This window comes from Oncorhynchus kisutch, unplaced genomic scaffold (genome assembly GCF_002021735.2).
Source record: "Oncorhynchus kisutch isolate 150728-3 unplaced genomic scaffold, Okis_V2 Okis02a-Okis13b_hom, whole genome shotgun sequence".
NCBI classification, from domain to species: domain Eukaryota; kingdom Metazoa; phylum Chordata; class Actinopteri; order Salmoniformes; family Salmonidae; genus Oncorhynchus; species Oncorhynchus kisutch.
The window spans coordinates 1,648,201-1,672,703 of record NW_022261979.1 but is presented as its reverse complement, the minus strand read 5'-3'; the positions used below and the strand labels follow the sequence as shown (position 1 = coordinate 1,672,703).

At 42.0% G+C, this 24,503-nt stretch overlaps 1 protein-coding gene across 7 annotated transcripts in view; it reads left to right on the top strand.

The window, feature by feature from the left end:
* The first annotated feature begins 107 nt into the window (after window positions 1-107).
* Window positions 108-24,503, top strand: part of ptk2ab (protein tyrosine kinase 2ab) — a 143,500-nt gene continuing 119,104 nt past the window's right edge. For 2 of the 7 annotated variants that reach the window (XM_031811735.1, XM_031811731.1), the window contains exon 1: window positions 21,918-22,738. In XM_031811735.1, the coding sequence (XP_031667595.1) occupies window positions 22,663-22,738 (76 nt within the window). In that variant the 5' untranslated portion in view covers window positions 21,918-22,662. Of the gene's footprint in view, window positions 225-1,257; window positions 1,379-13,842; window positions 13,873-21,914; window positions 22,739-24,503 lie in introns of those variants that run through there. The other 5 variants (XM_031811736.1, XM_031811732.1, XM_031811737.1 and 2 more) reach the window with 4 other exon arrangements.

The following is a 24,503-nucleotide window of genomic DNA, read 5'->3' as shown; positions in this document are numbered from 1 at the left end:
CATGGTCAATACACGTCAGCCATATTGGAACTATTAGGATGCAGTGCTGCTGTGTCAGTGGTTACCGAGAGTAGGGCGCCAGAGCGCGGTGTTGTGGAGAAACAGAAACGGAGAGGGAACCACACACAGCCAGACGGTTATTACGGGATTGGAACACATATTTGCAGGATAGGAGACCGGTTAACGGAAATAGTTGAGGTGGATCTTCAATAGTAAAGATATACGTGAGTATAACGTGGCCTTGTACATTTTTGAATGATGTGGAAGATATGAAATAACTTTAACATTAGCCAGTTAGCATAGTAAGACCCCAGTCATTGACAATGGGTTGCAGTGAGAGTCGGAGCATTCAGTTAGCCTACTTTAATTTGCGTTTTTGGTGGAGAAAACACGGTTTCATTTGATGACGAAAAGGGGAATATATCCTTTATGCAGATGAATATGCATGTTTCTGCAAACAGTGGTGCAGTGTCCGAATCTCTCACGCCTAGGTGCAAGGTTCAGGGAACACAGCATGTCTTATTCAAACAGTGTGCAGCGAGTGGCTACATTTCGAGTGGCAACATTAGGGAAATGATACAATGCTAGTTTAAAACAGAAAAGTGATTACAACATTGTTACAATGTTACAAATTGTAACAACTCTCATGGTTGTTTGGAGAGCTCGCTACATTGTATGTCATTGCATGATATAGTTCTGGAGCCGGCTCAGCCCCAGCCATTCTGCATGCTGTTGTTTTAAAGGACCTGAGTAAGGTATAACGTTACTTGCAGGGGAAGATTAGAGGAGACCCTAGTATCCTCTGTATTTGACACGCTCATGGAATTACACAAGTCGAACATAGACTGTTCCTTATTCCACTTGTCTAATAACAAAAAACTGCTAAACTCCATAGGCAATTACAAGGCAACAACTATATTACGATGTGACAAAATATGTATAATAACCGTAATTGTGTTAAGAGGTTCACAGATATTGAGCTTTCTTCAGTTACCGCTACAGTGCAAACAGGAGAGACTGCTCATAAACTGTAATGAGTATTGTTTTTTTTTACAATGAGTTGCATTGATTTGTTGACTGCGTATGATTGCAGGCAAGCAGCATGGTTTTATCTGCATGCCTGAATCATCTATGTGTTTGTTTCCACGATCAGTATCATTGTTGCCGCCGTGCCTGCTGGTGTAACAAGTTAAAGCTAGTGTGTGAAGGGAGGAGTTTGGAAGCCAGGAGGAGGAGGGCCAGGTGTGTTGGTAAGAGGGTGTCAGGTTAGCAGCTCAGTAGCACTGACAGAAGTGATTTGCACCAGTTGGAAATACTCTTACATGTAAATAGCCTACAAATATGCAGTTCTGGAATATCCTGGGCTGCGGAAATGGAGGTACGTGTGCTATATTTATATCCATAATACAACTGACAGTTTTTGAGAAGCAGCGGTAGGCTTGTTTGGCTGAGAACTGAACGCGTGTCTGTCTCAAGAAGAGTGAGTCAGTGTGCCTGAGATAAGGGCAGGAATTTTCTCATGCAACTGCATGCACGGCCATGACATGAGAAACGTCACAGGCAGGTAAAAGTTGTTTGTAGCATGAACATCATGTTACTAGTGACACCAGGCATCTTTTTGTAGAGGAATCATACAGGGCTATAGAGAGCAGGAGAACCGTACAGAATGTTGTACTGAGTGTTCAACCCTCAGAAGAACCCATAGCCTACCTTGTTTGTCAATGTTACCTGATAAATTCCAGGACACCGAGGTATACCTCAGAGAATGTGCTGCTTCAGGGTTCGTCTTCTGATATGAGTCATCTCGTCACATCTAATGGCTTGTAATAACCAGAAATATCAGCAGTTATAATGTGGGTATGAGAATAGATGTCTATGATCTTCCCATGATGATACGGGTACACACAGTGCAATATGTGCCATACACTAACTAACCCTATAGATGTGGTCGTGGTAGAGTAGGCAAAACGATGTGAATGAAACCACACAGTCAAAGACCTGGGTTTCTTTCACTTCCATGTCCTGACAACAATAGTCAAATCAACTGTAGTCAAATCAACTGTAGTCAAATCAACTGTAGTCAAATCAATGAAGGCAGAGATTGTCGACAAATGTAAGCAGAGATTTTGTTGTGTAGAACATGTTCCTTTTGATGTGGACACAGCCCCTCCAGAGGGCGATCCAGCTGTTATGTATTGCGTCACAATGTTTTGAACAAATTCCAATCTCAGGCATAGACAAGCCTTCCGTTCAGTTAGATTTGAGATGATCAGATGTTCACTGCCATTGTATGTTTTACAGGTCCACCGATTATGATTTTTCAACGCCGATACCGATTATTGGAGGGCCAAAAAAGCAGATACCGATTAATCGGCCGATTTATAATAATAAAAAATAAATAAAAATGTATTTGTAATAATGACAATTACAACAGTACTGAATGAACACTTATTTTAACTTAATATAATACATCAATAAAATCAATTTAGCCTCAAGTAAATAATGAAGCATGTTCAATTTGGTTTAAATAAAGAAAGTAAAAGTGCAATATGTGCTATATAAGAAAGCTAACGTTTTAGTTCCTTGCTCAGAACATATGAAAGCTCGTGGTTCCTTTTAACATGAGTCTTCAGGTAAAGAAGTTTTAGGTTGTAGTTATAATAGGAATTATAGGACTATTTCCCTCTATACCATTTGTATTTCATTAACCTTTGACTATTGGATGTTCTTAGAGGCACTTTAGTATTGCCAGTATAACAGTATAGCTTCCGTCCCTCTCCTCGCTCCTCCCTGGGCTCGAACCAGCAACACAATGACAACAGCCATCATCGAAGCAGCGGTACCCATTGCAGAGCAAGGGAACAACTACTAGCAGGCTCAGAGCGAGTGAAGTTTGAAACGCTATTAGCTAACTAGCTAGCCATTTCACTTCGGTTACACCAGCCTAATCTTGGGAGTTGATAGGCTTGAAGTCATCAACAGCGCAATGCTTGACACACAACGAAGAGCTGCTGGCAAAACGCCCGAAAGTGCTGTTTGAATGAATGCTTCTGCCTACCAATGTAACGGTCTTCCTGTTGTGAAGGAGAAGCGGACCAAAATGCGGCGTGTAGATTGCGATCCATGTTTAATAAACAAACGTAAAACACAAATCAATACAAACACTACAAAACAAAGAACGTAATGAAAACCGAAACAGCCCTATCTGGTGCAAACACAGAGACAGGAACAATCACCCACAAACACACAGTGAAACCCAGGCTACCTAAATATGGTTCCCAATCAGAGACGATGACTAACACCTGCCTCTGATTGAGAACCATATCAGGCCAGACATAGAAATAGACAAACTAGAAAATGAAACAGAATGCCCACTCAGCTCACACCCTGACCAACCAAAACATAGAAATATACAAAGTAAACTATGGTCAGGGTGTGACAACCAACGCTCAGTCAGATTATATGTAACACAGGACACGCTAGATAATATCTAGTAATATCATCAACCATGTGTAGTTAACTAGTGATTATGATTGATTGTTTTTTATAAGATAAGTTTAATGCTAGCTAGCAACTTACCTTGGCTTACTGCATTCGCGTAACAGGCAGACTCCTTGTGGAGTGCAATGAGTGAGAGGCAGGTCGTTATTGCGTTGGACTAGTTAACTATAAGGTTGCAAGTTTGATCCCCCGAGCTGACAGTTAACCGTTCCTAGGCCGTCATTAAAAATAAGAATGTGTTCTTAACTGACTTGCCTAGTTAAATAAAGGTATAAAATATATATATATTTCTTTATCGGCAAATCGGCGCCCCAAAATACCGATTTCCGATTGTTATGAAAACAGGAAATCGGCCTTAATTAATCGGCCATTCCGATTAATCGGTCGACCTCTAGTATGTATTTACATTACACAGATCCAGATTGATAATATTTATATGAAGGAACAGGCTAACCTTGCAATCTCAGTTTGCCTCAGGTCTTCAAATGCTCAACTTATCTATGTGGATTCATCAATGGAATTTGCATTAACCTGACTTGTCACATTGACACTTTTTCCATATTTGCCATCTGTTTGTAGTTATTTCTCTGTCTCTCTCTCTCACTGTATTGTGATGATAGGCCCTCAGTGGGGAAAAGAGGCCTACTGAGCATGAACACCTTTTTCATTTATTATTGAACCTTTATTTAACAAGTCAGTTAAGAATAAATTCTTATTCACAATGACGGCCTACCCCGGCCAAACCCTAACTTGGGACAACACTGGGCCAATTGTGCACCGCCCTATGGGACTCCCAATTACGGCCGGTTGTGGTACAGCCTGGAATCGAACCAGGGCCTGTAGTGACACCTCTCACTCTGAGATGCAGTGCCTCAGAGCACTGCGCCACTCCGGATACCTACTGTACTCTACTGTGTAAATCAGCCAGCAGCGATTCAATGACGAGTGGATGGGGAGTTGAATTGTGTCTTCTGGGGGGAAAGAAATGCCTGGAAAGCCCATCAACAGTGATTTATTCAAAACAGTTATGTAAACGTGAATGTGTGTATTGAGACAACAAGGCTGTCAAGTGTAAAACATTATAATACAAGCAAGGCAAGATCTGGAAGCAAAAACGTTTTATACTCTGTCAGTTAGTCTTTACTAAGAATATAGAACCATCAGTCAATAGTGTTCTTCTCAAGAAGAACGGTGGTCTGTAGTTAAAGAACTACAGGGAATGGCCGTAGACTTATTAGTCCAATGGAAAGTGCTTGTGGGAATGACTTTCACTAAACTGCAGTCTTAGAAAAAAGGGTTATTTGGCTGTTCCATGTAGAGCCCTCTGTTGAAAGGGTTCTACATGCAAACCCAAAAGGGTTCTACCTGGAACTAAAACGGGTTCTTCAAATGGTTCTCCTACGGCGACAGCCGAAGAACCCTTTTAGGTTCTAGATAACACCTTCTTTTCTAAGAGTGTATTGCAAATAGAAGTACTCAAATAGGCTCAAACCCTCAGTGATTTATGGTGCAGCTCTCACAAGTCTACAACACACCGTAGGCTTGAATAGTGAACGTCTCTCCCTCTCTCTCGATGTGATATGGTCTTTTGTTTGAGATGGTCTCTAACCCTCAGTGATTTATGGTGCAGCTCTCACAAGTCTACAACACACCGTAGGCTTGAATAGTGAACGTCTCTCCCTCTCTCTCGATGTGATATGGTCTTTTGTTTGAGATGGTCTCTCGAAACAGCTTTTAAAAATTAGATGATACCAATGGGTTAACCGAAGTCTGGAGCTTTTACACAATTTGACAAATGAGGAAGCTCTGGCCTCCCAGGAATTCAGCGTTGAGACCACAGCATACTGTCACACCCAGCTCTTATCAAGTCCCTACTGGGATGTGAAGACCAAATGACCCAACTCAATTCCTCTGAGCCCACACCTTTTGTTACAATGCTTTCTTACTCCTTTTAGTATGTGTTGCGTACCGCCACCAAGTTATTTATGTTGAACAGCAGCACAGATTTGGTTGAGTTGTTAACTAACGGGTGAATTCAACAGAAAATGTCCCCATGCCATTGGATTCATTGGTTCAAAGTTGGGTGAAAAAATAAGAAATTGCCTTATGTTGATGAATTCAAATTCAATCAGTTTTACACATTGATTCAACATCACCTTAAATTATTGGGTTGGAATGACGTGGAAACGACATTGATTCAACCAGTTTTTGCCCAGTGGTCCATGATCTCTGTGGGAAGTAGAACTAGCTACCATAATCCATGACAGAAATACATTAGAAAATACAGTATTGCAATTGGGCCTGCATTGCAGACGGCTTGTTATAGCAAACACATCCTAAACCGATATGTTGCCAGATACAAATTTGATTATGTGATTAGCAAGAGAAATGATGTAAATTGCAACACTGACTCAATTTCATTTTTAAATTTTCTCCTATAAAAATAAGGTGAGGTTGAACTGATCGTCAAGGTGGCTGCTGTCATCTCTCTCCTTAAATGTATTAGATTTAATGTCCTGTTAGTTTATAGAATGCAAACAACTAGTGAGTGTTATTCAGTGAGACTAGAATATTTATAAAACTGGTAGATAGAAATGTATTGAATAAAACTAACATGATAGCCAATTCTACCTGACTGATAATCATGTCTGTTCTAAGCTATACATTTCTATGTGACCATTCTGTTCAGAGAATGCTGAAGTGATGTTCTGCTTGACAGGATCTAGATCTCTTACTGTAGTCATGTCTGACAGTCTGAGGCTGGAGGAGATTGAGTGTATGTTTTACATCACTGTAGTTTATACAGCTAATCTTCAGGGCCCAGTTCAAAAAATAAATATCTATCTGGATTTCACCTATTGGACAGGATTAAATGCATAGACATTTTATGAATAGAGAGGACGAATCATTGACTTGAATGGAGACTCCCATTCTATTCATTCTATTTCTATTAATTGAGTCCTATCCGATAGCCGACATACAGATAGATCACTTTTTTTTTTAAACTCGTCACATTTAAGTTTTTCGTTAAAATGACGTGGAAACAACGCTGATTCAACCAGTTTTTGCCAATCGTTCTGTCAGGTTTTTTGTGTTGGCTAGGGATGTTTCATATACTGTGCAATGTAGCCTGATTGTGTTGAGACCTACAGAGGGTTACTATTAGTGCTCTCTTGTCAGTAATACCATTTGAATTAGAATAGTACAGGCTAGGGGAATTGGGAATTCAGCAGTACTGTACAGTTTGAGTCAGATTGTGATTGGTGACCATCCCCTCCCCTGTGCCTCTCCTTGGCAGGATCAGTGTTGTCTAGGTGAGTAAATGAATGGTGTGACAGAGCCCTAACATTGTGCTGAGTCAGACGTAGGCCATGTAATGTCCTATAGGACTATCCACATACACACAGCCACACATACAGTCATCTGTTTAGCAAGCTGCTGTCTCAGTAAGTCCAGTACACATCACCACTGAACAATCACCCAGATCAATCAAACAAGCCAGGGCTGCTGCAGTGCATCAATCCAGCCTGCTCTAGGGGAATCAGGAGGAGTGTTGTAGTCAGTCAGCCAGGTCTGCTGCAGTACATCAATCCAGTCTGCTCTAGGGGAATCAGGAGGAGTGTTGTAGTCAGTCAGCCAGGTCTGCTGCAGTACATCAATCCAGTCTGCTCTAGGGGAATCAGGAGGAGTGTTGTAGTCAGTCAGCCAGGTCTGCTGCAGTACATCAATCCAGTCTGCTCTAGGGGAATCAGGAGGAGTGTTGTAGTCAGTCAGTAATGACAGTTGACTCCCTCCATTTAAAAGGCTGTGTTTGTCTTACACACACACACACACACACACACACACACACACACACACACACACACACACACACACACACACACACACACACACACACACACACACACACACACACACACACACACACACACACACACACTAGGGTGCTGTGTTTGGAGTCTGACCCATTCGTTCCCTCCTCTCTACACCATTCACTTTAACACCATCCTGCAGGCAGCTTGAGGGGTGATGAGAGAGAAAAGGTCCAGTTACCAGGACCACAAATATAAATTCCATATAGACACCGTTGCCCTAGAGCAGTGGTTCCCAAACTTTTTGTTATCCTGTACCCCTTCAAACATTCAACCTCCAGCTGTACCCCCTCTAGCACCAGGGTCAGCACACTCTCAAATGTTGTTTTTGCCATCATTGTAAGCCTGCCACACACACACTATACAATACATTTATTAAACATAAGAATGAGAGTGAGTTTTTGTCACAACCCGGCTCGTGGGAAGTGACAAAGAGCTCTTATAGGACCAGGGCACAAATAATAATATAATAATCATCATCAATCATTTTGCTCTTTATTTAACCAACTTACATATAAAACCTTATTTGTTCTTCAAAATTGTGAATAACTCACCACAGGTTAATGAGAAGGGTGTGCTTGAAAGGATGCACATAACTCTGCAATGTTGGATTGTATTGGAGAGAGTCTCAGTCTTAAATCATTTCCCACACACAATCTGTGCCTGTATTTAGTTTCCATGCTAATGAGGGCCGAGAATCCACTCTCACATAGGTACGTGGTTGCAAAGGGCATACGTGTCTTAACAGTGTGATTTGGATATTCAGGATACTCTGAGCGCAGCCCAAACCAGAAATCTGGCAGTGGCTTCTGATTAAATTCTATTTTCACAGAACTGCTTGTTGCAATTTCGATGAGCACACACGGCACAAATTGCACTTTTACTTTCTTCTCCAACACTTTGTTTTTGCATTATTTGAACCAAATTGAACATGTTTCATTATTTATTTGAGGCTACATTTATTTTATTGATGTATTATACTACGTTAAAATAAGTGTTCATTCAGTATTGTTGTAATTGTCATTATTACAAATAAAACAAAAAAAATCAGCCGATTAATTGGTATCAAATTTTTTGGGTCCTCCAATAATCGGTATCGGTATTGGCGTTGAAAAATCATAATCGGTCGACCTCTAATGGTCACTGTCCATATCAATGCATACTGCAGAAAATAAACGAGAGTTCAGGGGCCTTTCTTTAACAAAGTTAACCATTTTCACTGTAGTGTCCAAAACGTCTTTCAAGCTGTCAGGCATTCCCTTGGCAGCAAGAGCCTCTCGGTGGATGCTGCAGTGTGCCCAGGTGGCGTTGGGAGCACCTGCTTACACATGCGTTACCACTCCACTATGTCTCCCTGTCATGGCTTTTGCGCCATCAGTACAGATACAGACCGTTAGTGGAATCTCCGCGAGAGAATAACAGTTCATGTGATTGGATGTTAATTATTTGACTAGCACACCTGTATTTGACATTGTGTTGTTATTTCGCTGAACACTAGATGGTTTAATTTTATTATTGGCAGTGAAACCAGGTTACTCAGGCGAGAGAAAAACCTCACCCAGATGTATATCCCCACTGGAAAATATTAATGTACTGTTTGACAATGTGAAGAAATAAAAATAATAGAATGTGAATAAAAAAATAAATACATGTGAATCACATTTTTATTTGGCATACCCCCGACGGCATTGTGAGGACCCCTGGGGTTTGGGAATACCTGCCCTAGAGCACACACAACTATACATCCCTCAGCCTGAATGTCAGCTCCACAGGTAACTTCCACAAAGCTGTGAACGATCTATGCCATCAAAAGGAACATAACATTTGACAGACCAATTAGGATCTGGCTAAAAATATTTGATTCAGTTCTAGAACCCATTGCCCTTTATGGCTGTGAGGTCTGGGGTCCGCTCATCAACCAAGACTTCACAAAATGGGACAAACACCAAATTGAGACTCTGCATATAGAATTCTGTAAAAATATCCTCAGTGTACAACGTAAAACACCAAATAATGCATGCAAAGCAGAATTAGGCCGAATTAGGCCTAATTATCAAAATCCAGAAAAGAGCCATTAAATTCCACAACCACCTAAAAGAACCTCTCTTGGTTTTTGAGATATTTTCATCATTGCAGCATCAAGAGTTTTGTCCTTGTAGCCTCGCATTTTGAATTTCTGTCATTTCTATTTTAGCTTTGCTGTCAAAATCTGTCTGGTGGTCACAGATTAATTTACCCGCACAACTGGCTATATAGTAGACCATTCTTGAGGGGAAGGGGATGCATACTATCAACGTAGCAGGGTATTGCGGTCTGTGGGCTTTGTGTTTAAGTCTGTGTGTAATGCATCATCCTCTTTGATGATCCATAAGTCCAGGTAATTTATTTTTCCCTCATTAGTCTGCATGGTGAATTTGAGGTATTCAGAGCTCTCGTTTAGTAAAGTTTGGAATTCATTTTGTTCCTGCTGACTTCCTTCCCAGAGCACAAAGACATCATCTGTGTATCTCTTCCATAGCAGGATTTTAGAAAGTAGGGGGTGCGTCTCTGTTTTGTAAAGGAGTGCTTCCTCAAATTGTCCCACATACAGGTTTGTATAGTTGGGGGAAAAGGGGGAGGCCATGGCTTCCCCTCTGAATTTGAAGGAAAACGTCTGACTCAAAGACAAAGTAGTTATTGAATAATACCAGTTCAGTAAATTGTAAAATGCAATCATTGGATGGAGCAAGGGTAGAGTCTCTCTGCTGAAGGACGTGCCGCAGCGCCTGCAAGCCTCCAGTGTGTGGGATGTTAGTGTACAAGCTAACCATATGTCTGCTACAGTGGGAAAAGATAGAGCCATGACAAAACAAGGAAATAAAACTGCTGAAAGCCGATAAGGCTTCCTATTTAAAAATAAGATTGAGAACAAGCTATGAAAGGTTGCTGGATCGAATCCCCGAGCTGACAAGGTAAAATTCTGTCGTTCTTCCTCTGAACAAGGCAGTTAACCCACTGTTCCTTAGTAGGCCGTCATTGTAGATGAGAATTTGTTCTTAACTGACTTGCCTAGTTAAATAAAGATTTTAAAAAAGAAGGAAGGAAGGAAGGATGGAAGGAAGGAAGGAAGGATGGAAGGAAGGAAGGAAGGAAGGAAGGAAGGAAGGAAGGAAGGAAGGAAGGAAGGAAGGAAGGAAGGAAGGAAGGAAGTAAGGAAAAATACTGGATTATGGTGCAGGTACAGCCATCCAGCGTAAAAATTTATATTACGATATTGTCAAAATGATACGATATGATATATTGTCAAAAATAATATCCCGATATGTGACTATCGATTTTTTTTCTTCTCCCCAGCAAAAAGTAGTGCACTATGTAGGGAATGGGGTGTCATTTGGGACATAGCCTCTGTTGACTAGCCACCGTCATATTCATATGAACACGTCTAAAGAAAACCTTTATTGACCATTCATTCTCTAATACAAACAAAACAGTGGCATTTCATAGTCACATCAATTTATTTATTTAACCAGTGAAGTCAGTTAAGAACAAATTCTTATTTTCAATGACAGCCTAGGAACAGCCTGTTCAGAGGCAGAACGACAGATGTGTACCTTGTCAGCTCAGGGATTTGAACTTACAACCTTTCAGCTACTAGTCCAACACTCTAACCACTAGGCTACCCTGCCACCCCAATATTAGAAGAGGAATTGATGGAACCATTTATTTTGATCACTGAGGGGGAATATACAATCACTGTACCATATAATTGCTTCTCTCAGTTTCTGGCTTAGTTTCCTAGGTCATGACTACGTCCATGTCATTTGAAGCCCTGGCGCTCAACATGAAAACATTTTCAAAAACAACTGAATTGACTTATTTCCATTTGAAGTCTTACATCATGAATCCCTTATTCATTCACTGCTGTTTTCTCAGATCATCTCTCTATCATCTCCTCCGCTGTGCTTTCTGCTGAGACAGGTTTAGTCAGGAATAATGAGCATTATGATTAACTGATGAGCTTAGCTGCTCCTGGCTCCTCACTGATAGCAGGACCTCTGTCTGCCTGTCTGTCTGTCTGTCTGTCTGTCTGCCTGTCTGTTTGTCTTTCTGTCTGTCTGCCTGTCGGTCAGTGGAGGCTGCTGATGGGAGGACGGCTCATAATAATGGCCAGAACGGAGCAAATGGAATGGCATCAAACACATCCATATGTTTGATGTATTTGATACCATTCCACTCATTCCTCCTCTCCAGCCATTACCACGAGCCTGTCCTCCCCAATTAAGGTGCCACCAACCTCCTGTGCTGTCTGTCTGTCTTTTCATCTGTCTAATAATGTAGCCAGCCCTTCAGTATCCCACCCTAAGAAGCCAGTGAAATTCTGATGTGGTATCTAGTAGAGGTCGACCGATTTCAACGCCGATACCGATTATCGGAGGGCCAAAAAAGCCGATACCAATTAATTGGCCGATTAATTTAAAAAAAAAATGTATTTGTAATAATGACAATTACAACAATACTGAATGAACACTTATTTTAACTTAATACATCAATAAAATCAATTTAGCCTCAAATAAATAATGAAACGTGTTGAATTTGGTTTAAATAATGCAAAAACAAAGTGTTGGAGAAGAAAGTAAAGGTGCAATTTGTGCCATGTAAGAAATCTAAGGTTTAAGTTCCTTGCTCGGAACATGAGAACATATGAAAGCTGGTGGTTCCTTTTAACATGAGTCTTCAATATTCCCAGGTAAGAAGTTTTAGGTTGTAGTTATTATAGGAATTATAGGACTATTTCTCTCTATACCATTTGTATTTCATTAACCTTTGACTATTGGATGTTCATAGGCACTTTAGTATTACCAGTGTAACGGTATAGCTTCCGTCCCACTCCTCGCTCCTCCATGGGCTCGAACCAGGAACATATCAACAATAGCCATCATCGAAGCAGCGGTACCCATGCAGAGCAAGGGGAACAACCACTCCAAGGCTCAGAGTGAGTGACGTTTGAAACGCTATTAGCGCGCGCTAACTAGCTAGCCATTTCACTTCGGTTACACCAGTCTAATCTCGGGAGTTGATAGACTTGAAGTCATAAACAGCGCAATGCTTGAAGCACAACGAAGAGCTGCTGGCAAATGCCTGAAAGTGCTGTTTGAATGAATGTTTACGCGCCTGCTTCTGCCTACCTCCGCTCAGTCAGATACTTAGATACTTGTATGCTTGTATGCTCAGTCAGATTATATGCAACGCAGGACACGCTAGATAATATATAGTAATATCATCAACCATGTGTAGTTAACTAGTGATTATGATTGATTGATTGTTTTTTACAAGATAAGTTTAATGCTAGCTAGCAACGTACCTTGCCTAACTGCATTCGTGTAACAGGAATGCAATGAGAGAGAGGCAGGTCGTTATTGCGTTGGACTAGTTAACTGTAAGGATGCAAGAATGGTTCCCCCGAGCTGACAAGGTGAAAATCTGTCATTCTGTCCCTGAACAAGGCAGTTAACCCACTGTTCCTAGGCCGTCATTGAAAATAAGAATGTGTTCTTAACTGACTTGCCTAGTTAAATAAAGATTAAATAAAGGTGTAAAAAAAAAATACAGTCCAAAAATACAGATTTCCAATTGTTATGAAAACTTGAAATCGGCCGTAATTAATCGGCCATTCCGATTAATCAGTCGACCTCTAGTATCTAGAGGATCTTATCAAAGTCCTGCCATCACCTGCTGTCCGTCTGAACGTGCCTCGGACTTTAATGACCGCAGGAGGAAGTCATCTGAGTGCCAAAGACCACCCTATTCCCCTTTTTAGTGCTCTACATTTGACTTGGGCCCATTGGGCTCTGGTGAGAAGTAGTGCACTATGTAGGGAAAATGTTGTCATTTGGGACGTAGGCGTGATCTCCACTGGAGGACAAGGTTAGGTGGTGACTGACTGCAGACAGGCAGACAGGGAGCACTGCTGAATCCAAAACACTGTGTGTGGAAAAAATATCCTAGACTGCTTAATGCTTATTAAATTAGGGCTAATCAATTGTAAAGTCATCAGAAACAGAAGCACATCCTCCTCCCTGTGACAAGATTGGGTTCGTTCCATCCAGGATGAATCCTCTTTGTTTCTTCCTTTCTACCACTTTCACCACCATCTCTCCAAATCAATTAATGAGTCACCAGCCTGCTACCATCATGCTGGCCTTTAAGAAATGTGCAGTACCATCAATGTATAATGTTACCACTTGAGATGACAGTCACCGTTACATCACCTGAAACAGCAAAGGTTCTGTGCAAGCAGGCCAAGACCCCAGTGCCTTTGGCAGTGCAGTCTAACAGCCTCTGGGCTGTGCTGAACAGATGACCTCTAGGGGGCTGTATCTGCACAGGTGCTGCTGGCTACTGGCTGCTGGCTGGCCTCCACAGTCAGCTCATTTAAATACCCTGAGTAATGCCATCCTAACATACTTCTCTCTCTCTGTTTCCCTTGCAGATATTTCCAGGATATCATCATACTACGCTGGTATGTACCGGGGGATTTTGCCCTGGCAATAAAGATTCTGTCATTTAAAGTTATTCGTGCTATGTGTATTTTACCCTGGCAGTAAAGATTCTGTCATTTAAAGTTAATAGTGATATGTGTATTTTACCCTGGCAATAAAGATTCTGTCATTTAAAGTTAATAGTGATATGTGTATTTTACCCTGGCAGTAAAGATTCTGTCATTTAAAGTTAATAGTGATATGTGTATTTTACCCTGGCAGTAAAGATTCTGTCATTTAAAGTTAATAGTGATATGTGTATTTTACCCTGGCAATAAAGATTCTGTCATTTAAAGTTAATAGTGATATGTGTATTTTACCCTGGCAGTAAAGATTCTGTCATTTAAAGTTAATAGTGATATGTGTATTTTACCCTGGCAGTAAAGATTCTGTCATTTAAAGTTAATAGTGATATGTGTATTTTACCCTGGCAGTAAAGATTCTGTCATTTAAAGTTAATAGTGATATGTGTATTTTACCCTGGCAGTAAAGATTCTGTCATTTAAAGTTAATAGTGCTATGTGTATTTTACCCTGGCAGTAAAGATTCTGTCATTTAAAGTTAATAGTGCTATGTGTATTTTACCCTGGCAGTAAAGATTCTGTCATTTAAAGTTAATAGTGCTATGTGTGAAGTGCTGGTTGAGTGTGTGTAGTTATTATAGAAAAAGGACAAACTGCACCTAGACTTGCTCTAGATGAGTGCAGCCAGATTGTATTCTACATGTTGTTCCCTATACAGTACATACAGCTATTCCACATGTTGTTCCCTATACAATATATACAGCTATTCCACATGTTGTTCCCTATACAGTACATACAGCTATTCCACATGTTGTTCCCTATACAATACATACAGCTATTCTACATGTAGTTCCCTTTACAGTACATACAGCTATTCTACATGTTGTTCCCTATACAGTACATACAGCTATTCCACATGTTGTTCCCTATACAATACATACAGCTATCCCACATGTTGTTCCCTATACAGTACATACAGTTATTCCACATGTTGTTTCCTATACAATACATACAGATATTCTACATGTTGTTCCCTATACAGTACATACAGCTATTCTACATGTTGTTCCCTATACAATACATACAGCTATTCTACATGTTGTTCCCTATACAATACATACAGATATTCTACATGTTGTTCCCTATACAATACATACAGATATTCTACATGTTGTTCCCTATACAGTACATACAGTTATTCCACATGTTGTTTCCTATACAGTACATACAGTTATTCCACATGTTGTTCCCTATACAATACATACAGATATTCTACATGTTGTTCCCTATACAGTACATACAGTTATTCCACATGTTGTTCCCTATACAATACATACAGCTATTCTACATGTTGTTCCCTATACAGTACATACAGCTATTCTACATGTTGTTCCCTATACAGTACATACAGCTATTCCACATGTTGTTCCCTATACAATACATACAGTTATTCTACATGTTGTTCCCTATACAGTACATACAGTTATTCCACATGTTGTTCCCTATACAATACATACAGATATTCTACATGTTGTTCCCTATACAGTACATACAGTTATTCCACATGTTGTTCCCTATACAATACATACAGCTATTCTACATGTTGTTCCCTATACAGTACATACAGCTATTCTACATGTTGTTCCCTATACAGTACATACAGTTATTCCACATGTTGTTCCCTATACAGTACATACAGCTATTCCACATGTTGTTCCCTATACAATATATACAGCTATCCCACATGTTGTTCCCTATACAGTACATACAGCTATTCCACATGTTGTTCCCTATACAATACATACAGCTATTCCACATGTTGTTCCATATACAGTACATACAGCTATTCCACATGTTGTTCCCTATACAATACATACAGCTATTCCACATGTTGTTCCATATACAGTACATACAGCTATTCTACATGTTGTTCCCTATACAGTACATACAGCTATGTGACTATGTTAGCTTCCTGGAGGGGGCCCATGGCTGAAGCTAAAGGCATGATGGGGCTGTCTTCATCTCCTGCAATCTCCTGCAATCAGCATTTCTCTCTGATTCTTCATCAATATTTAATTGTTTGAACAACATGTACTGGAGAAAATTATCTATTGGAAAATATCAGTATTAGTTGCAGTAAACATCTCTGCAAAGGAATGAAGGAATGAAAATCTCTTCCAGTTTGATAGCTATTTAATTTCTCACCAGACTTACAGTTTTGACTTAAATCGGCTTGAAAATCTATGGCAAGACCTCAACATGGCTGGCTAGCACAGCCTGTTCTCATAGTTTCACTTCGGAATTGCCGTAATTGGATGAACGTACATTTTTGACCCATTCATTCTGTGTGTTTACAGAGTAATTCTGTGTGTTTACAGGGTAATTCTGTGTTTACAGGGTAATTCTGTGTGTTTACAGGGTAATTCTGTGTGTTTACAGGGTTAATTCCGTGTGGTTACAGAGTTATTTTCGCGTGTTTACAGGGTTTAAACAGAAACAACTCAAAGGTTAAATGTGCTTTTTTCATTCAGTATCATGAGGTACTCTTCCTGCTTGTGAGAGAATTGTGAACTGCCGTGGCGCAGGGGTCTAAGCAGTGTGCTCTGGCTCAGGGCCTTGTTAGTTCGTTGTGAACTGCCGTGGCGCAGGGGTCTAAGCAGTGTGCTCTGGCTCAGGGCCTTGTGAGTTCGTTGTGAACTGCCGTGGAGCAGGTGTCTAAGCAGTGTGCTCTGGCTCAGGGCCTTGTGAGTTCATTGTGAACTGCCGTGGCGCAGGGGTCTAAGCAGTGTGCTCTGGCTCAGGGCCTTGTGAGATTGTTGTGAACTGCCGTGGCGCAGGGGTCTAAGCAGTGTGCTCTGGCTCAGGGCCTTGTGAGTTCGTTGTGAACTGCCGTGGAGCAGGGGTCTAAGCAGTGTGCTCTGGCTCAGGGCCTTGTGAGTTCATTGTGAACTGCCGTGGCGCAGGGGTCTAAGCAGTGTGCTCTGGCTCAGGGCCTTGTGAGTTTGTTGTGAACTGCCGTGGCGCAGGGGTCTAAGCAGTGTGCTCTGGCTCAGGGCCTTGTGAGTTCGTTGTGAACTGCCGTGGCGCAGGGGTCTAAGCAGTGTGCTCTGGCTCAGGGCCTTGTGAGTTCGTTGTGAACTGCCGTGGAGCAGGGGTCTAAGCAGTGTGCTCTGGCTCAGGGCCTTGTGAGTTCGTTGTGAACTGCCGTGGCGCAGGGGTCTAAGCAGTGTGCTCTGGCTCAGGGCCTTGTGAGTTCGTTGTGAACTGCCGTGGAGCAGGTGTCTAAGCAGTGTGCTCTGGCTCAGGGCCTTGTGAGTTCGTTGTGAACTGCCGTGGAGCAGGTGTCTAAGCAGTGTGCTCTGGCTCAGGGCCTTGTGAGTTCGTTGTGAACTGCCGTGGCGCAGGGGTTTAAGCAGTGTGCTCTGGCTCAGGGCCTTGTGAGTTCGTTGTGAACTGCCGTGGCGCAGGGGTTTAAGCAGTGTGCTCTGGCTCAGGGCCTTGTGAGTTCGTTGTGAACTGCCGTGGCGCAGGTGTCTAAGCAGTGTGCTCTGGCTCAGGGCCTTGTGAGTTCGTTGTGAACTGCCGTGGCGCAGGAGTCTAAGCAGTGTGCTCTGGCTCAGGGCCTTGTGAGTTCGTTGTGAACTGCCGTGGCGCAGGGGTTTAAGCAGTGTGCTCTGGCTCAGGGCCTTGTGAGTTCGTTGTGAACTGCCGTGGAGCAGGGGTTTAAGCAGTGTGCTCTGGCTCAGGGCCTTGTGAGTTGGTTGTGCCATTGTGTTATTTCTAATTGTTATTTATTTATGTATGTAGCTCCAACAAAGGCACATATCCACATTCTCAGGACCTTTCACATGTCCCAAATCGAAGGCTCTTTCTTGTGACCAGCCTGGTCCAGCGATGATCAACAACCAACTTGACAGAGCTTGAAGAATATGAACAATAATAATGTGATGTGTAAATATTGTACAGTCCAGGTATGCAAAGCTCTTAGAGGATTACCCAGGAATACTCACAGCTGTAATCGCTGCCAAAGGTCATTCTGGTCGATATTGACTCAAGGGTGTGAATATTATTTTCACTTTGTCATTATGGAGTATTGTGTGTAGATGGGTGAGAGGAAATCGATTGAATCCATTTTTGAATTCAGGCTGCGGCACAACAAAATGTTGAATAAGTGAAGGGGTATGAATACTTTCTGAAGGTACTGTATGTATGTATGTAGCTGGAGCCCATTATTCTAGACATAATGGGGTTAATAACCTGATATCTAGGGCTCGGAGGCAGCCATGTTCCCTGTGCGAGTGTGTTGCGACAGACTATCAGTGGAAACATCTCTAAATTCTCTCTGTACTCACAGGGTTAGGACGGAGCTGGCTGTGAGGACAGACAGGTTAAGTGGTTAGTTGTGTACAGTTAAATAACTTCCAGCTGAGTGCTTGTGTTGATCCATAGTCAGTCAGCAGTATTGGAGAGTCGTGGCCTGGCCAAGACTGGATAACTGCACCAAAAGCCGGTATCATCTGACAGACTGACGTCCTCTTGAACGGGGTGCAATATAAACAGAGTATGAATCATCTGGCATTAGTTATACAGTACATACCAACACTTTTACCAGGGTTTAGATTAGAGGTCCACCCACCGCTTATGATTTTTCAATGCCGATACCGATTATTGGAGGACCCAAAAAAGCCGATACCGATTATTGGAGGACCAAAAAAAGCCGATACCAATTAATCGGAAGAGTTTTTTATTTATTTGTAATAATGACAATTACAACAATACTGAATGAACACTTATTTTAACTTAATATAATACATCAATAAAATCAATTTAGCCTCAAATAAATAATGAAACATGTTCAATTTGGTTTAAATAATGCAAAAAGTGTTGGAGTAAAAGTGCAATTTGTGCCATGTAAGAAAGCTAACGTTTAAGTTCCTTGCTCAGAACATGAGAACATAGGAAAGCAGGTGGTTCCTTTTAACATGAGTCTTCAATATTGCCAGGTAAGAAGTTTTAGGTTGTAGTTATTATAGGAATTATAGGATTATTTCTCTCTATACCATTTGTATTTCATTAACCTTTGACTATTGGATGTTCTTATAGGCACTTTAGTATTGCCAGTGTAACAGTATAGCTTCCGTCCCTCTCCTCGCTCCTCCCTGGGCTCGAACCAGGAACACATCGACAACAGCCACCCTTGAAGCAGCGTTACCCATGCAGAGCAAGGGGAACAACCACTCCAAGTCTCAGAGTGAGTGACGTTTGAAACGCTATTAGCGTGCACCCCGCTAACTAGCTAGCCACCAGCCTAATCTCGGGAGTTGATAGGCTTGAAGTCATAAACAGTGCAGAAGCACATCGAAGAGCTGCTGGAAAAACGCACGAAAGTGCAGTTTGAATGAATGCTTACGAGCCTGCTGCTGCCTACCATCGCTCATTCAGACTGCTCTATCAAATCATAGCCTTAGTTATAACATAATAACACACAGAAATACGAAACTATCATCTCGAAAACAAGACGTTTATTCTTTCTTTATCTAAAGGGTGGCATCCATAAGTCTAAATATTCCTGTTATATTGCACAACTGTCAATGTTATGTCATAATTACCTACAATTCTGGCAAATTAGGCGGCCTAAACTGTTGCATATTCACTGACTCTGCGTGCAATGAACGCAAGAGAAATGACACAATTTCACCTGCTTAATATTGCCTGCTAACCTGGATTTCTTTTAGCTAAATATGCAGGTTTAAAAATATATACTTCTGTGTATTGATTTTAAGAAGATTGATGTTTATGGTTAGGTACACATTGGAGCAACGATACGCACCGCATCGATTATATGCAACGCAGGACACGCTAGATAAACTAGTAATATCATCAACCATGTGTAGTTAACTAGTGATTATGATTGATTGTTTTTTATAAGATAAGTTTAATGCTAGCTAGCAACTTACCTTGGCTTACTGCATTCGTGTAACAGGCAGTCTCCTCGTGGAGTGCAATGAGAGGCAGGTGGTTAGGGCGTTGGACTAGTTAACTGTAAGGTTGCAAGATTGAATCCCCGAGCTGACAAGGTAAAGATCTGTCGTTCTGCCCCTGAACAAGGCAGTTAACTCACTGTTCCTAGGCCGTCATTGAAAATAAGAATGTGTTGTTAACTGACTTGCCTAGTTAAATAAAGATTAAATAAAGGTGTAAAGGTGTAAAAAAAAAATCTGCCAAATCGGTGTCCAAAAATACAGATTTGCAGTGCTGCAGCACCTTGGCGTTGCTTGGAGGTTAGTGTGATTTAGTGGAAGGTTGTAGTTTGTGGAGAGCTAGGCTAGATCTGGCTGTGATAAATCACTGCTTGGTTACATAATGAAAGCTGTTCATGGCAGGTGCAATCTACTCTCTGTTTGTTTCAGCTACAGGCCCAGAAAAACATGTTGCAAAACACACACACACACACACACACTCACTTCTGAATGTTTAAAGGGACCATAGAACTGCCTGTGTGTGATGTGTGTAATGAGTAGAGTGAGATTTGTCTCTTGATTGGGTTTGTTGTTTTTATGTCGGGGTGATTCACAGCCACAATTAATATTATTTGTTCTTCTTTAGTTTTACAGACATCTTGAATAATTGTCATGGTAATTGCAGCAATTAAAACATTTTGTTGGTCTCACACCATGTCCCAAATTCCCTATATAGTGCACTACTTTTGACCAGAGCCCTATGGGCCCTGATCTAAAGTAGTGTACTATAAAGGGACCAAGGTGCCTTTTTGGATGAAGCCTTAAAGTGTGTTAATGCGCTCGCTGAAAATGAGGAATTGATGTAGCACCCCTTGAGAGGAATTGATCATACATATTCAATTTATACTGGGTGCATGTGGAAAAATAGTCCTCTTTGAAAGGATGTAATATAGACAGAAGGCCTATACTGTGGAAGAACCCAATGACAACCAGATCCCTCTCCTCTCTCTATAGTGAATAATGTAGGTTGAGTCTGTGCTGGATTATGAGAACTATAGAACAGCACCATCCTGTAGAGCTGTTGAGGTAGTCAGTGGGTACAAACCAGGCTGTCTGTCTGTTCACAGAGCTTCAATTGAGTGGAGTGACTAAACACATCAAACTATCGTTTTCTGGGTCAATCATCTGTCAAACTCATTCCCCAAGTGTCAGGGGGTTTTCACTCCCCCGTTGTACATGATTGATGAACTAAGGAAGATCACTGATTAGTAAGGAACTCTCCTCACCTGGTTGTCTAGGAGATGCTAGGCCCTCCATGGAATGAATTTGACCCCCCCCCCGGCTGATTTAAATCATCTAAGCTTGATGATACCATTGTGTTTTGCAACAGGTTTAGAACTGCTTGTGTATGTAATAGTCTAGGCCTAATTCATGCATTATGACGTTATTCCATAGAACCTCTGTTCTGTTGTGTGATTGGTGGAATCAAAAAGCTCCATTGCCACTAAGACAGGGAGATAGCTGTGACCTCATCACACCACAGATCCAGTATCTGATCCCAGACATTCACTAGGATGGTGAAAGCATTGCAGAGTTACTTTTCATATCACTGAAAACATCTTATGTAACGTCATCAATATTCCTCACCTGTCTTACACCTTGGAGGAAAATGGAAGGCTGCAAATGGAAAGCATACAGGAGAGAGGAGGAGAGGAAGAAGGGAGGAAATGAGAGAGGGAGGGACATGTTTTGATTGATAGCCAGAGGCATAGGGGCAGACCTTGTTGTAAGGAGGAGAAAGAGGAGGAGGAAGAAGAGATATAGTTTGCTAATGAACTGAACGCTAGTCATGACCCTGGATGTAAGAGCCGCTGTCCATTTTGTAAACAGGAGAAGAGCTGAGTGTAGTTCCCTAAATGAGGTTCCCTCTCTCTCCTCCCTTCCTCCCACCCTGCCTCCCGCCTCCCTCACTTTCTCCCTACCTCTACCTCTCTCTCTCTCTGAGTCGCACACAAACCCAGCTCACACTCCCTCCTGACACAGCCGACTCGGCAGCAGGGTTTAACAGCAGCAGCAGCAGCTTGTCCTGGATTACAAGGCTGTCACATCGGAGTAGACAGGCGGTTGTAGTGCTGAACTAACTGAAGGATTGTTTTGGTTTTTTGCCTCCTCTGTGTCTTCTACTACACTGTTTTCCAAGTCAGCTGCCTCCCGGGCTTGATTAATTTACAAGGCTGTGCAGAGGCACGCAGAGGGATTTATTTAGAGGCTGGAAGCCAACGCTGAGGGGATCTGAAGAGGAATCGGAAGATAAGGAGCTGACAACACAGACCTGTCCCATATTGATCTCCTGTCTCTCTGTCTCCGTCTCTGTCTGTCTGTCGCTCTCGCTCTCGCTCTCGCTCTCTATCTCTGTCTCTCTCACTCCCTCTTGGAGTAACACCAAACACCTCTGACCCGGAAACAGCCTGTCTGTCAGGCAAGGTGGATGTTAGGATTAAAACCTCTTGAGGATTTCACTGAGTTGCTCCCTTGACGTCTTCTCTTCCTCACCCCACAGTTCTCTCCCCTGAGACAGGGCTGTGTGAACGGGTCCGAGGGGGGCAGCGGTAGAGGCTGTGAGGAGCGGAGAGGGGCTGTGCCGGGGTCCTCAGGGGCAGAGGAAGAAGCAGCAGCCTGGCCTGGCCTCTATGCGGTTGTGGAAGGGGACAGGGTCAGGGAGCCTGGGGCTGGTTCAGGCTGCAGGGTCTGGTGGTGGGATAGAAAGGCAGGCGCTGCTGCGGCCATCATGGAGAGGAGTGGCTGCATCCCCCTATGCTGGGCCCGGGGCGCCTGTGTTTATGCTCAACACCCTCCACTCCCAAGTATGTACTGTGTACACACAGCAGATATGTTATGCACACTAGGTGCTTCTAGGTAGAGCCTTTTAACCAGTGTTCATCTCAGTGTTTTTTAGAGGTCTTTCTGTTGATGATGGCTGTGTTTGGATGTGTGATGAATATGAATGTGATTTAAGGCTACACTGACTGAATGCTAATTCCCAGAACTCTGCTCTAGTTAGAGATGAATGTGATTTGCCAAGCCCTGCTTTATGCAGGTATTATTGCTGCCTTTCCTACTATAACATGCTAAGACGTCAGGTGCGCTGAATGGCAATGCCCCAATGTGTACAGTAGCACTGTACCGTAGGTTGCCATAGAGACAATGGTATTCTTCTGTCATCTGATCACCACAACAAACCAAGCCATGGTGGATATTAAGTCATCCATGGCTGTGAAAGTAATCAGTACAGCATCTAACACAGGGTTTCCCAACTCCAGTCCTCATTTTTATTGTAGCCCTGGACAAGCACACCTGATTCAACTAATCATCAGGCCCTAAAGGAGTTGAATGAGGTATGTTTGTCCCGGGTTACAACAGAAATGTGTGCTGGTGGGGGTACTGGAGAACCGGAGCTGGGAAACGCTGACTACTGCTGAGCACTGACTTACAGGAGGACTGCTGTCTGTCTGTCCCCTGAACATGTTACGGAGCAGAGGGGTGAATTCCCATGAGTCTTGAACTGATTAAGTGTCGGGCAGGGCTGTGATTAGTGTTCTTGTGAGGAGAGGGGATAGCTGTTGAATAACTAGGCCAGGTAGAGCGAGAAGTGCCCAGGAACTGCACAGCAGTAGCAGCAGAACTAGTAGTAGTAGAAACAGATTCAGAACTAGTAGCAGTAGAAACAGCACTAGTAGCAGTAGCAACAGAACTAGTAGTAGTAGAAACAGAACTTTCAGCAGTAGAAACAGAACTAGTAATAGTAGAAACGGAACTAGTAGTAGTAGAAACGCAAGTTGTAGTAGTAGAAACATAACTAGTAGTAGTAGAAACGGAACTAGTAGTAGTAGAAACAGAACTAGTAATAGTAGAAACGGAACTAGTAGTAGTAGAAATAGAACTAGTAGTAGTAGAAACGGAACTAGTAGTAGTAGAAACAGAACTAGTAGTAGTAGGAACAGAACTAGTAGTCGTAGAAACAGAACTAGTAGCAGTAGAAACAGAACTAGTAATAGTAGGAACAGAACTAGTAGTAGTAGAAACGGAACTAGTAGTAGTAGAAACAGAACTAGTAGTAGTAGAAACGGAACTAGTAGTGGTAGAAACAGAACTAGTAGTAGTTGAAACGGAACTAGTAGTAGTAGAAACATAACTATCAGCAGGAGAAACGGAACTAGTAGTAGTAGAAACAGAACTAGTAGTGGTAGGAACAGAACTAGTAGTAGTAGAAACAGAACTAGTAGTGGTAGTAACTGAACTAGTAGTAGTAGAAACAGAACTATCAGCAGTAGAAACAGAACTAGTAGTAGTAGAAACAGAAACAGAACTATCAGCAGTAGAAACAGAACTAGCAGTAGTAGAAACAGAACTAGTAGTAGTAGAAACAGAACTAGTAGCAGTAGAAACAGAACTAGTAGCAGTAGAAACAGAACTAGTAGTAGTAGAAACATAACTATAACTATCAGCAGTAGAATCAGTAAAACAGAACGAGTAGCAGTAGAATCAGTAAAACAGAACTAGTAGCAGTAGAAACAGAAACAGAACTAGTAGCAGTAGAAACAGAATCAGAACTAGCAGCAGTAGAAACAG